This window comes from Rhincodon typus, chromosome 13 (assembly GCF_021869965.1).
Source record: "Rhincodon typus isolate 14 chromosome 13, sRhiTyp1.1, whole genome shotgun sequence".
NCBI classification, from domain to species: Eukaryota; Metazoa; Chordata; class Chondrichthyes; order Orectolobiformes; family Rhincodontidae; genus Rhincodon; species Rhincodon typus.
Window position 1 is genome coordinate 70,711,204 of NC_063344.1, and position 13,550 is coordinate 70,724,753.

The 13,550-nt window shown below is 43.6% G+C and overlaps 1 protein-coding gene across 2 annotated transcripts in view; it reads right to left on the reverse strand.

The window, feature by feature from the left end:
- Window positions 1–13,550, reverse strand: part of LOC109915386 (ephrin type-B receptor 1) — a 442,994-nt gene that overhangs the window by 50,953 nt on the left and 378,491 nt on the right. For both annotated transcript variants that reach the window (XM_048604552.1, XM_048604551.1), the window contains exons 10-12: window positions 8,741–8,863; window positions 8,339–8,586; window positions 826–1,041 (exon numbers count right to left, since the gene is read on the reverse strand). In XM_048604552.1, coding sequence (XP_048460509.1) covers window positions 826–1,041; window positions 8,339–8,586; window positions 8,741–8,863 — 587 coding nt within the window. The remainder of the gene's footprint in view (window positions 1–825; window positions 1,042–8,338; window positions 8,587–8,740; window positions 8,864–13,550) is intronic.

Here is a 13,550-nt window from a genome sequence, read left to right on the forward strand (position 1 = left end):
ATATGGTAAGAAACATGGTAACCAAACCGCACACATCGGTTCCATAATGATAAGATAAATTTTTTTTTAACGTTATGTTGATTGAAGAATAGAACCTCCCCTCACTCCCCCTCTCCCCTAAACTTCTTGAATAGAAATTTGGGGGATCATTGACATTGATCTCAGAGATCAAAAAAAAACTTGTCCCCCAGACAGTCGCACCAAAATACAATAATGAACTAATCAGTATGGAAACAGGCCATACAGCCCAACCAGTCCACACTGCCCCTCCAAAGAGCATCCACCCTGACTCATTCCCCTTGTCTAACCCAAACACCCTTGGATACTACGGGTAATTTAGCATGGCCAATCCACCTAGCCTGCACATCTTTGGATTGTGGGATGAAGCCGGAGCACCTGGCAGAAACCCACGCAGACACAGGGAGAATGTACAAACTCCGCTCAGACAATTGCTTGAGAGTGGAATCGAACCCAGGCCTCTGGTGCTGTGAGGCAGCAGTGCTAACCACTGAGACACTGAGACACCATGCCACTATGTCCAACAAAGACATTGAAAATGCCTAGAAGTCCCCTATTTGCTTTCCTTGATCAGTTGTGAATGCTATCTACAGCTGGGGAATGAAAGTACACAGGCAATGTTCTGCCTGCCTATTTTCTTTCATTCACTTTTCACACTGTCCGTGTGGTTTGCTTGTATTTTTCTGAATGCAGCGGAGTATATTCACCCAGTGAACAGGATTGATGGAAGTAAAAGAGAAAGTCACCATAATCCGAGGTCTGTTCTATCAGCCCGGTTAATGCAGACAGTGGGAAATTGGGACTTACCAGAGAGCTGGTGTAGGTGGGGTCTGAGGTGTCATCCTGTAGGTAACGTGAGAGACCAAAGTCTGACACCTTGCACACCAGGTTGCTGTTGACCAGGATGTTGCGTGCAGCCAGGTCACGGTGGACGTAGTTCATCTCAGACAGGTATTTCATCCCAGCCGCAATGCCCCGCATCATTCCCACCAGCTGGATGACTGTGAACTGCCCATCGTTTTGCTGCAGAAAAATGAATAAACCTATCAGTAAGCGAGTGGGTTTTCAACTTGAGAAGGCACATCAGAAGGGAAGGTCTGAACTGTGTGAGGGAAAGCATGCAATGGTCAATTTCAGTCAGCTCCCCTTCCAACAAAGGCTGCATCTTTCCCAACACTGTACCTGATGCTCTGAAACCTTTGCTGAGGAACTTCTGCTACCTCATACAGACAAGCTATTTAATTCTGGAAGGCAATTCCCTTTAACCCGATCTCATTCTCACCACTGCTCCTGTGACAAATGTGAACATTCGTTATCCAGTACTGTCCAGCCCTTCACTTTGTTTCCATCCATTTCACCACTGTCCTTCAGGAGTTGAGCAATGAGCTTCACTCACCGAAATGAAGGCAAAGACATAGATAAGTGTGAGGTGTTACATTTTGGAAAGTCAAATCAAGGTAGGTGTTTCATGGTGAATGGTAGGGCCTTAAGGAGTGTAGTGGAAGAGAGGGACCTTGGAGTTCTCCACGGTTCTCTGAAAGGGGAGTCCCAGGCAGGCAGGGCAGTGAAGAGGCTTTTGGCACACTGGCCTTCATCAGTCACAGTATTGAGTACAGAAGTTGGGAAGTTATGATGCAGTTGTACAGGACCTTGGTGAGGCCACATTTGGAATATTGTGTTCAGTTTTTGGTCACCTTGCTATAGGAAGGATGTTACTAAACTGGAAAGAGTGCAGAAGAAATTTACAAGGATGGTGCAAGGACACAAGGGTCTGAGTTATAAGGAGAGGTTGGACAAGCTAGGACTTTGTTTTAGAGTGTAGGAGACTGAGGGGAGATCTTAAAGAAGTGTATAAGATGATGAGGGGCATGGAAAGGGTGAATGCACTAAGTCTTTTTCCCAGGGGTGGGGAATCAAGGACAAGGGGGAATCAGTTTAAGGTAAGAGGGGAAAGAATACATGGGAACCTGAAGGGCAACTTTTCTGTACAGAGGCTGGTACACATCTGGAATGAGCTGGCAGTGGAAGTGGTTGAGGCAGGTACATTAACAACATTTAAAAGGCACTTGGACAACTACATGAATATTTTTGAAGGAAATGTGCCAAGTGCAGGGAAATGGGCTTAACGTGGATGGATATTTTGGTCAGCACAGACCAGTTTGGGCCAAAGGGCCTGTCTCCATGCTGTAGGACTCTATGACTCTACTATGGACAATGGAAAACTGAAACAAACACAGAGAATGGAGTGGGGGTGGGGGGGGGGGGGGGGGCGCAGGGAAAGAGAAACTCAACAGATCTGGCAGCTCCTGTGGAGAGAGAAGCAGAGTCCACATGACTCTTCTTCATATCTGAAATGTCGTGGAAATTTTTAAAAATGTACTTATAATGGGGGCAGAGGCCCAGTGCAAAAGACAAAGAGGTTGTTTATGCTGGAGAAGAAGAAAAAGAGATGTAAAGTGGATGCAAATTATGGTGGGAGATAGAGAGAATGGGTCCTCCCTACAAACAGGAAAAGGATTTGGGAGACAGAGCAGGTGGAGAATGTAAGAAAAATGGAGAACAGACATAATGCAGTTGGTTTCTGAAGTTATAGAACTCTATGATGAGATCTCAAGGCTGGAAACTGCCTATAAAATACCACCCACTTTACACCTTCATCTCTTTCTCCACCTTTAACAGCCCCTTTGTCTTTTGCACTGGGTTTCTGACTCTGCTAAAACAATTTTAAAAAACTATTTTTCCACACCCTTTGAGTCTAAAGAGTCATACCAGACTTTAAATGCTAACTCTGAGATGGTGCCAGACCTGCCCAGTTTCTTCTCCATTCTCTGTGTTTGTTTCAGCTTCACTCACCTTAGCCTAACTCTGTCGAGTGCTGTGAGCACTATGCAGTTAGTTGCTAAGTAATTTGCTTGAGGAAGGAGCCACGTTTTGACTTGATTTATTACTGTCACATGTACTGAGATACAGGAAAAGTATTGTTTCTCAAGCTATCCAGACAAACCATACCTTGCAAAAGTACATCAGGATAATGGAACAGTATGCAGAATACAGTGTTACAAAAGGTACAGAGAAAGATCAACTTTGAGGTATGAGAGGTCCATTCAAATATCTGATAACATCGGACATTGAGTCATACAGCATGGAAACAGACTCTTCAGTCCAACTAGTCCATGCCGACCACATCCCCAAACTAAACTAATCTCACCTGCTTGCGTTTGGCCCATATTCCTTGAAACCTTTCCTACTCATGTACATATCCAAATGTCTTTTACACTTTGTAACTGTACCTGTATCCACTACATTCTCTGGCAAGTTCACTCCACGCATGAACAACTGTAAAAACTGTTGCCCCTCTGGTTTTTAACAGCGGGGTGGAAGCTGTTCTTGAATCTGTTGGTATGAATTTTCAAACTTTTGTATCTTCTGCCTGACAGGAGAGGGTGGAAGAGAGTATAACTGGGGTGGGAGGGGTCTTTGATTGTATTAGCTGCTTTCCCGAGGTAGCGGAAAGTACAGATGGGAGTCAATGGATGGAAAGCTGGTTTACGTGATGGACTGATAATCAATTACCACAAAGGGAAGCAGGATGGATTATAATTCTCAAAGACAGGAACCATAACTTTGCAGGATCATTAAAATTCAACACTGGGTTCAAACAGACCTCACTTTCACTATAGCAAGGCCAATTTTGAGAAAAGTTGTGGATGTTTGTGAAGAGCACATACGAGCTATTAAATGGTCAAACTGTGACATTGTTTAAATCCCCAGTCCGTTAAAATAACAGAAAAGAAACACAACTTGCCTGTGTAAATGCGAGAAAGGAAACTCATATTTGTGGTTATTTAATTCTGTTCCCTTCAGAAATTAAAACATCAGTCTAACTGTATCGAGAGGATAAAGAAAACTGAAGCTAAAGTTATTTGAAGTTCTTGGCCTTTATTTTCAGAGACAGCAGAAAAACATCTGTTCTAGCAAATACATTAGCTCTTTGTCATGCCTAACATCCATCATTACATTATTATGTTTAGTTGTTTTCCACATTGTAACCTTATCTCTGCAAGAAGTCCTGGGTCCATACTTTGATTGGTAGCTCAAAACGTTTATTGAACAATTAGTGCTTTGATTAGACTTAAGAACACAAGTCTGTTTGTATTTATAATGGATTAAGTATTTTAGTAGATTTAATCAAGCTTACATAGAGTCATAGTGTCATACAGCACAGAAACAGGCCCTTCAGTCCAAGCAGTCCATTTGAACATAATCCCAAACTAAACTAGTCCCACCTGCCTGCTCCTGACCCATATCCCTTCAAACCTTTTTTACTCATGTACTTATCCAAATGCCTTAGCATGAATGAGACTACCATAAATTATGAAATAGCCTTTTATACCTATATTTTATTTTAACTCAATACGGCTCTTGCAATCTGCCCATAGTGGATATTGGTTGATTTGGGTTGTCATGAGTTGACATTAAATCAGTATAGGATTCTAACAGGCTAGGGGATTTTCCATGATGTCACATTCAATCACAGGACACAGTGGCGTCTGTGACTACCTTTGCTCATTGTTCAGAGCTGGTCAGCTTATTTCCATCGCGCACCCCAGGAACAAGAAACACACTATTTGGTTGAGTTTCTCAAAAAAGATGCAGATTTCCCTACTCCTACAGCATGACTTGGGAACAAAAGTCTGGGTCAGTGTGTGTTACAGCGTGTATGAAAGAGTGTGTCTGTGCCTGTTTGCATGTCTGTATATGCAGATGAATGTATGCAGGTTTGTTGGAAAGAATGTGCACATGACTGTATATGTTTATATGTATGTCAGTTTGTCAGTACTTGCGTGTGTGTGAGAGAGAGGGTTGACAGATTGAGTGTCTGTGTGCATGTGTTTGTAAATGTGAATGCAGGAGAGAGGGAGTGTGTCTGTATGTATGAGTGTGAGAGACAGTGCGTGTGCTTGAGAGTGTGTGTGAGAGAAAGACAGTGGGTGTGTCAATGGCTGTGTGTGCGTGCCTTTGTGTCTATGAGAGGGGGTGCACAGCACCATGGGGTGCTATGCTGGCTCATTGGTTACCACTGCTGCCTCAACAGCACCAGGGACCTGAGTTCAATTCCACCCATGGGGGACTGTCTGTGTGGAATTTGCATATTATCCCCAGGTCTGGGTGTTCTGGTTTCCTCCCACAGTCCAAAGATGTGCAGTTTAGATGGAATGGCCATGCTAACTTGCTCCGCAGTGTGCAGGCCAAGTGGATTAGCCATGGGGAATGCAGGGTGAAAGGGATGGAGTAGGTATGCTGCTCTTTGGAAGGTCAGTGTGGACTCGAGGGGTTGAATTGCCTCCTTTTACACTGTAGGGATTCCGTGTGTGTGTGTCCGTTTGGAAGCTTTGCACATATAATATTTGTTGTGGATTAGCAGGGCAAACTCATGAGCTTCAAGTCTCCATTTCTTTTCAGTTACAACCCAGGCAGGAAATTCGACTGTAATGAAGTGACAAGAGAAAATGTTTTCAAGAAGAGAGCATTCTCCATCAGCAGTAAGCTGAAACACAAGCGGGAAATATCTGGTGTAAAAATAGCAGAAGAATCTGGAAAACAGAAGCATCCACACAAAGGACAGTTTGAATATGGTGACAGGAGAACAGCCACTATTCACTGAAATACCACATTCACATCGTGAAGCACGGACATTAATACTGTCACTGCCAACTGTTACCTTGGTGCAGACTGGAATGTTCTGGGTCTGTACAGACTATTACTTTGCAGAACAATGATCTTCCCAATGCAGCTCAGCTTCCAATGCAGCTCAGCTTAAATATCCCTTCTCAACCTCTTCTGAACACTCTGCAAAACTTTTGATTTTACACAACTTTCCAGATGTCAGAATCTCAAATTGCTTGTTAGCCTAGTGAATATGAATTACTGAGTTCCTCTCAATTGTAAAACAGAAGTCACATTCGAACAAGCTGCTGCCATACTTAAAATCATCCAAGCTTTAATGTGGTATTGCAGTTCAGCAGCATTACTTTCTTATTTATTCCCATGTTGTTTTTCAAATTGATTTTATTGAGCTCATACCAACCACAGCGGGACTTGTAAAAACTTCCTCTCAAAATATTTACTTTATTTATATATTTTAAACTTTCGTCTGTGTAATAGAGTTCTTGTGCGCATATAGAATAGGAGCAGAAATAGGCCATTCAGTCCCGTAAGCCTGGTCCACCATTCAACAAGATCATGGCTGATCTGTTTGTGCTTTGGATTCCACAGCCTACACTTAGGGCAGCACAGTGGCTAACACTGCTATCTTACAAATGCCAGGGACCCAGTTCGATTCCACCCTTCGGCAACTGTCTGTGTGGAGTTTGCACGTTCTCCCCATGTCTGCGCAGGTTTCCTCCGGGGGCTCTGGTTTCCTCCCACAGTCCAAAAAGTGCAGGCTAGGTGGATTAGCCATGGGAAATGCAGGGTTACAGTGGAGGGTGGGGGGGAGGTGGATGTGGGTAGGATGCTCTTCGGAGAGTCAGTGTGGACTCAATGGGATGAATGGCCTACTTCTATACTGTAGGAATTCAATAGTTCTATGAAGATTGCTGTGACTGAAAGCTGACTGACAATGATCCATTGATGATGTGGAACAGGGTCTGGACCATAATCTGAAAAACTGATGCTTAAAAAGATTGACCTTCAATATTGCTAAGAGCAGAGTGAGATCTCAGTGCAGCTAATAGACTGAACACACTGATTACTAATGAACATGGCTAAACATTACAGGATCTGTCCTGTCAGAATCCTCGTCATGGTTCCAACTCAGTTGGCAACAACATGGCCAACATCTGGACTTCAGAAATTGCAGTCACCAGTATCCCTGATAGAGGTCAGGAGAACTCTCCCATCTCCTCTGATCATGTTCATGGTTTACACTGCATGCCCTCAAAGGAAACAGAGAGGGCAGTGAATGCAAATGTCACCCAGATCAAAAGATCAATACAGTTGGTGTACATAATATAGCCCACCCTAAGTCCAATAAAAAGACACAGCCGAATATGAACACCCCAGTCCAATATGACTGCCCTCCATCCCAATACAGCACTATACTAACACCCCCAACCCCAAGTCCAATAAACCTCCAAACCTCAATATAGCTGCTTCAGTCCAACACAATCCCCAATCCAATAAAAACCCCAGGTCCAAAATAGACTCTAACTTCCCCCACCCCTCCTCCCCCATGCTCAATACAACACTCCTGCATCCAATAAACCTTCCCCCAACAGTCCAATATATTCTCTCATCCAATGGAGAGGCAGTGGTGTTGTGGTAATGTCAATGGGCTCATAATCCTGATTCCCGGGCAAATGTGCTGGGGTACATGGATTTATTCCCACTATGGCAGATGGTGAAATTATTTTAATTAAAAGCTGTTGATGTGTTGCTAAAAAAAAACTGGTTCACTTTGTCCAATATAATCCCTAGCTCATAATAAAAACTTCAGTCTGATTGAAACACCCCTATCTGATATAACCTCCACCTCACCATACCATATAATACATCCAGTTTAGGGAAGGAAATTCACCATCTTTACCTGGTCTGGCCTCCATGTGACTCCAGACCCACAGCAGGTGGTAGACTCTTTATTGCCCTCTGGGCAATTGCACAATGGACAATTAAGGATGGGCAATTACTGCTGGCCTAGCTAGTGATGCCCACATCCCATGAATGAATAAAAAAACACTATCAAATACAGTACCCTGTTCAATATAATTCTCTTCTATCCAATATAATCTTCCCATCCAATATAATGCCCCCCCCCAATTTAATATCACCCTCCTTACAGAGGAAGAAGTTATTTTTGAAGGGTAATCTTTACCCTACAATACAAGTCCTCCTTGTCCGATATCATCTCCTCCAGTCCATTATGATCCCCAGCTCATAATAAAAACTTCGTTCTGATTCAAACACCCCAATGTGATATAACCTTCCACCCCACCACCCCACCAGTGCAATATAGTAGACCCAGTCACTCTCAGTCTGCAGTAAATGTCTCTCACTACAAAATAAACCTGAGACATGATGTTCATTCACAAATAACCAATAAGCTAAATGTGACTGGAAACAATCCTCTTCAGTCCAGAGGTCATTGTAAAAATTACGTAATCAGCACATCACTAATAATAATTACTCTATCCTCACACAGTCTCATTAACAGCTGTAGCTTTGATTATAATTTCCCTTTTGTTTCTTTCTTTGACTGAAGGTCTGCAGAAACTAAGGATTGTTTGACCCTGGGTTATCTCCTGCCAGTTTAAATATTTACCCTCAGGAATGAATCCAGAGCTCCATTCTCCATGAACTCCGTAATGATCATCACTGGACGACTTTTGGTGACCACCCCTTCCAAACGGATAATGTTGGGATGGTCAAACTGACCCATGATACTGGCCTCACTCAGAAAGTCTCGCCGCTGCTTCTCAGAGTAGCCGGCCTTCAGGGTCTTAATCGCTGCATAGATTTCCCGTTTCGCGGGTAACTTGAGACGACCCTTGTAGACTTCCCCAAATTCTCCTGTGTGGAGGCGGGAAGGAAAGAATGAGGGAGTTGATTTGCAACAGACCAAAAAAGAAGCTTCAATTACCCCATTACCAAAAAAAGTCAGAACTGATTCCAGTCAGGAAAAGTGAGCCAACGCACAAGCCACCGCAAACTCAACAAGATGTACCTGCTCCAATTACTTCCTCAATTTTCACACAAGAGACATCAATCTCCTTGGCAAACTCCCTGACGGCCTCATTTGGGTCCTCATAAGTGAACGGATCAATATAAATCTTCATCCCGGGAGAACCTACAGAGAGCAGACAGCAAATATCAGTCAAATCAGCTCCTGCTACTGCATTTCGATAAAAAAAAGTGGTTACAGCCTTCCATCCCTTTGCGATGCTTGTAATGAATACCAAAGCACTGATCTGCCAGGGAAAAAGAAATGATTTTTCAAATTTTCTGTTGATCCAGAAAGCAACAGAGAAATGGACTGAAAAGGGCATGTATAGCTCGCCTGAATTACAGAACCTCATGATTTATGAGCTCCCTTCTACCTTTGGATACATTAATTTATTCTCACAGAAATAATCCTTCACCGACAGTCAGAAGTCGCTGGAGGTATTGAACAATTCAACTACTTGAACTACTTTATTACAACAAAGGGCAGAAGCTCAGCTAGAGAATGGAAGACTTGATTAGAATTTAAAGTAATACTTTTGCAGCTCGGTGAAGTTTTCGGGTTTGCTTTTCTCTCTGCCCATTCCCCTGCCAACAGGTTCATTTGCATACATTTTCACCTCATTACAACATCATTAGGAGCCCAATGGCTAGTAGGTCAACAGTCTAGAGTGAATCTTAATTGTACGGCTTAAATATTCGTGCAGAAATGTTTGAACAGCCCTTGAAATATTAATTGCAGCCGATACGCTCCTGTATTGGCCTGCTCTACTTATAGCAGTCGTTGGTGTGTGAGCTGAATGGGAAACAGGACTGGCGCAGAAACCCTGTACCCGAGGGATGCCGGTGGAAACAGTCCTTGCTCTATTTCCTACCTAATCATAGCACACAGACATGCAAATGACTCTTCATGACAGCCCAGTATGCCAGCTTTGATGTAGTGTCTTGAAATCAGCTGCTGCAGATTTAAGCAGTGCACTGGGTGTGCCTGGAATTGCTATTCAATATTCATAAAGTAATTGCAAAGTGATCTTTGCAGCAACTTTAGTCCTGATGGAATGCCACCACCCAGCTCTTAATTCCTTATTAATCACTGACTGCAATAGAAATGGAATTGGTCCCAAGGTGGAACACAAATTCACACCATCCCTAAGCAATCTGTTTCCACCTCCGCAACATGACCCAGCTTTGCTCAGTCTCTGTTCGTAGAGTCATACAGCACGGAAACATGCCCTTCAGTCCAACGTGTCCATGCCGAGCATAACTCCAAACTAAACTAGTCCATAGTCCCACCTGCCTGTTCCTTGCCCATATCCCTCAAAACCTTTCCTGTTCATGCACTGATCCAAATGTCTTTTAAACGTTGTAACTGTACCCCCATCCATCACTTCCTCAGGAAGTTCATTCCACACACGAACCACCCCCTGTGTAAGAGATTTGCCCCTCATGTCTTTTTAAAATCTCTCTCCTCTCACCTTAAAAATGTGCCCCCTAGTCTTTAAATCCTCCATCCTAAGGAAAAGACAATACCATTAACCCTATCTATATCTCCCATTATTTTATAAGGTATTTTATAAACTTTTATAAGGTTGCCTCTCAACTTCCTATGCTCGAGTGTAAAAAATTCCAGCCTATCCAGCCTTTTTATATAACTCAAACCTTCCATACCCAGCAACATCCTGGTAAATCTCTTCCGAACCCTCTCCAGCTCAATAATATCCTTCCTATAACCAGGCGACCAGAACTGGACACAGTATTCCAGAAGAGGCCTTACCAATCTCCTGTACAACATCAACATGACTTTCCAACTCCTATACTCAAAGGACTGAGCAATGAAGGCAAGCGTGCTAAATGCCTTTTTAACCATCCTGTCTACATGCGTTGCAAACTTCAAAGAATTATGTACCTGAAACCCTACATCCCTCTGTTCTACAACACTACCCAAGGCCCAACCATTAATTGTATAAGCCCGACCCTTGTTTGTTGGACAAAATGTAATACCTCGCACTTATCCAGACTGAACTCCATTTGCCATTTTTCAGCCCATTGACCTATTTGATCAAGATCCCTTTATAATCTTAGAAAGCCTTCTTCACTGTCTACTATGCCAGCAATTTTGGTAAGTGCAAACTTAGTAACTATGCCATCTATCTTCTCATCCAAATTATTTACATAAATGATGAACAAAAGAGGACCAAGAACCAATTCCATCTGCTGCTAAAACTCTCATTTGTGTCTTCGTTATATCTGGACTTGAATATTTCAATGCACTGGTGGCTAGTCTCCAATATTCCACCCCAACAACACCTTCCCTAACTCCTGGAAACAGGACCTCGTCTCTGATGTCTATGACTTAATTCACAACAAGACCTGTTCCTCGATCATCCATTTGCTTGCTGACCCACATTCCCTGACCTCCGAGTCAAACAATGTCTTGACTTCAAAATGCCCATGCTCATCAACCATGACCTCACGCTTAATTTTCTGTGATTTCCTTCAGTCCCCCAACCCTCCAAGATAATCTGCATTCTTCTCATTCTGGCCTCTTGCATATCCCACTCTGTATATACATGGCATTCCTTTCTTTTAATTCATTGATGGGATGTGGGCATCACTAGCAAGGTCAGCATTTGTTTTCCATTACTAATTGTCCTGTACCTGAGTATCTGAGGAGTTGAGAATGGTGCTGAATATTATGCAATCATCAACAAATATCCCCAGTTCTGACCTAATGATGGAAGCAAGGTCTTTGATGAAGCAGCTGAAGATGGTTGGACCTAGGTCATTACCCTGAGGAACTCCTGTAGTGAGCTCCTATGACTGAGGTGACTGACCTCCAACAACAATGGGGTGGCATGGTGGCTCAGTGGTTAGCACTGCTGCCTCACAGCGCCAGGGACCTGGGTTCAATTCTAGCCTTGGGCGACTGTCTGTGTGGAGTTTGCACATTCTCCCCGTGTCTGCGTGGGTTTCCTCCAGGTGCTCCGGTTTCCTCCCACAGTCCAAAGATATGCAGGTTAGATGGATTGGCCATGCTAAGTTGTCCATAATGTTCAGGGTTGTGTAGATTAGGTGGGTTGTAGGGGGATGGGTCTGGGTGGGAAACTCTGAGGGTTGGTGTGGGCTTGTTGGGCCAAAAGGCTTGTTTCCACACTGTAGGGATTCTATGAACCACAACCATCTTCCTATGCATCAAGAATGATTCCAACCAGCAGAAACTTTGCCTCCTGATTCCAGTTTCACTTGGGCTCCTTGATGCCACACTCAGTCGAGTGCAGCCTTGATGTCAAGGGCTGCCACTCTCAACTCAGCTCTTTTGTCCATGTTTGAACCAAGGCTGTAATGAGGTCAGGAGCTGAGTGGTCCTGGCGGAACACAAACCGGGTGTCGCTGAGCAGGTGTTGCTTGATAGCATTGTTAATGACACCTTCCATCGCTTTACTGATGATCGAGAGGAGACTGATGGGGCAGTAATTAACCAAATTGCATGTGTTCTGCTCCGTGTGAACAGGCCGTATCTAGGCAATTTTCTGCATGTTGGGTAGATGCCAGTATTGTTGCTGTACTGGAACAGCTCGGCCAGTTAGCTCTGGAGCACATATCTTCAGCACTATTGCTGGAATGCTGGGAAGATCCGGTACCTTTGGGGTTTCTTAACATCAAGTGGAATGAATTGAATTTGTGGAAGGCTGCCATCTGTAATATGGGGGACCTCCAGAGGAGGTCAAGCTGGATCATCCACTCGGCGCTCCTGGTTGAAAGATGACTATGAGTACTACGCTTTAGCCTTGTCTTTTGCACTGAAGTGCTGGGCTCCCCTGTTGTTGAGAATGGGGAATCTCTGTGCGGTCTGGACCCCAGATCCTGGCAGCAGGATTTGGGAAGATTTCAGAGCTTAGATCTGATTGATTAGCTGTGAAATTGCCTATCGCAAGATATTCTGCCAGACCGGTCCAACTTCTGTCTCTCGGAACTGCATACGTGTTCGGAGAGATCTATCCCCCGGGTCCTTGCTCACCTCATGGAGCCCAGGGACAATGGCGAGTGCGTGGAAGTTTTGATTCATCCATTGGTTTGGTGGTTCCTGGTGTTTAAGGTAGAATTTGAGGGCTGTCAGCTGATCCAGTGCCTGAACAAAGTCCACAGTACCAGCAGTAACACAATCCTCCTCATACATTATAAACCCTGAGATGATGCAGGATATATTTTGACTGCTTTACAGTAAAAAAAAACCAAATTATAAATCCATCCTTTACTGTTGAACATCTTTGACATATTTTGTTCTTGGTTTCATGGTACCATGGTTTAGGTTCAGATCATTGGAAAGATAAGGTCACCCAGATACAGTCTGACTTTAAACAACTCAAAAGGCTTTGAGTGTAATTCAAGTACCATGTCAGCCACAACCCTCTTCCCTGCTCACTGATAAGATCTGGCTTCCTGGTTTACTCACACTTCTGTCACTCCTCTCACCCTCACCCTGGACTACAAGTCTTGACATTGCTCCCTTTCCACTGTCAAAGTGTTTCAAAATTTCACAATCTCTCATAGCTGAAAAATAACTTGCAACTGGAAGGTGAGGGATCTTAAAAATGCTGGAATCTACATCAAACGCTTTTAAACAGGAAACCTGTCAGGTTTGTCCAAGGGGTTGCTGCTCTGTTTGTTGTGAATTGACTGCACCTATCAGTAACTCTGAGACTTTAATCATCAATCAGCATTCTGGTGACTGTTTTCAGATTGGTTAGTATTCTACTCACTACCCTATATCCTCAGTGAAGAGGACATGTTATTTTTTGAAGGAGAGGGAATCT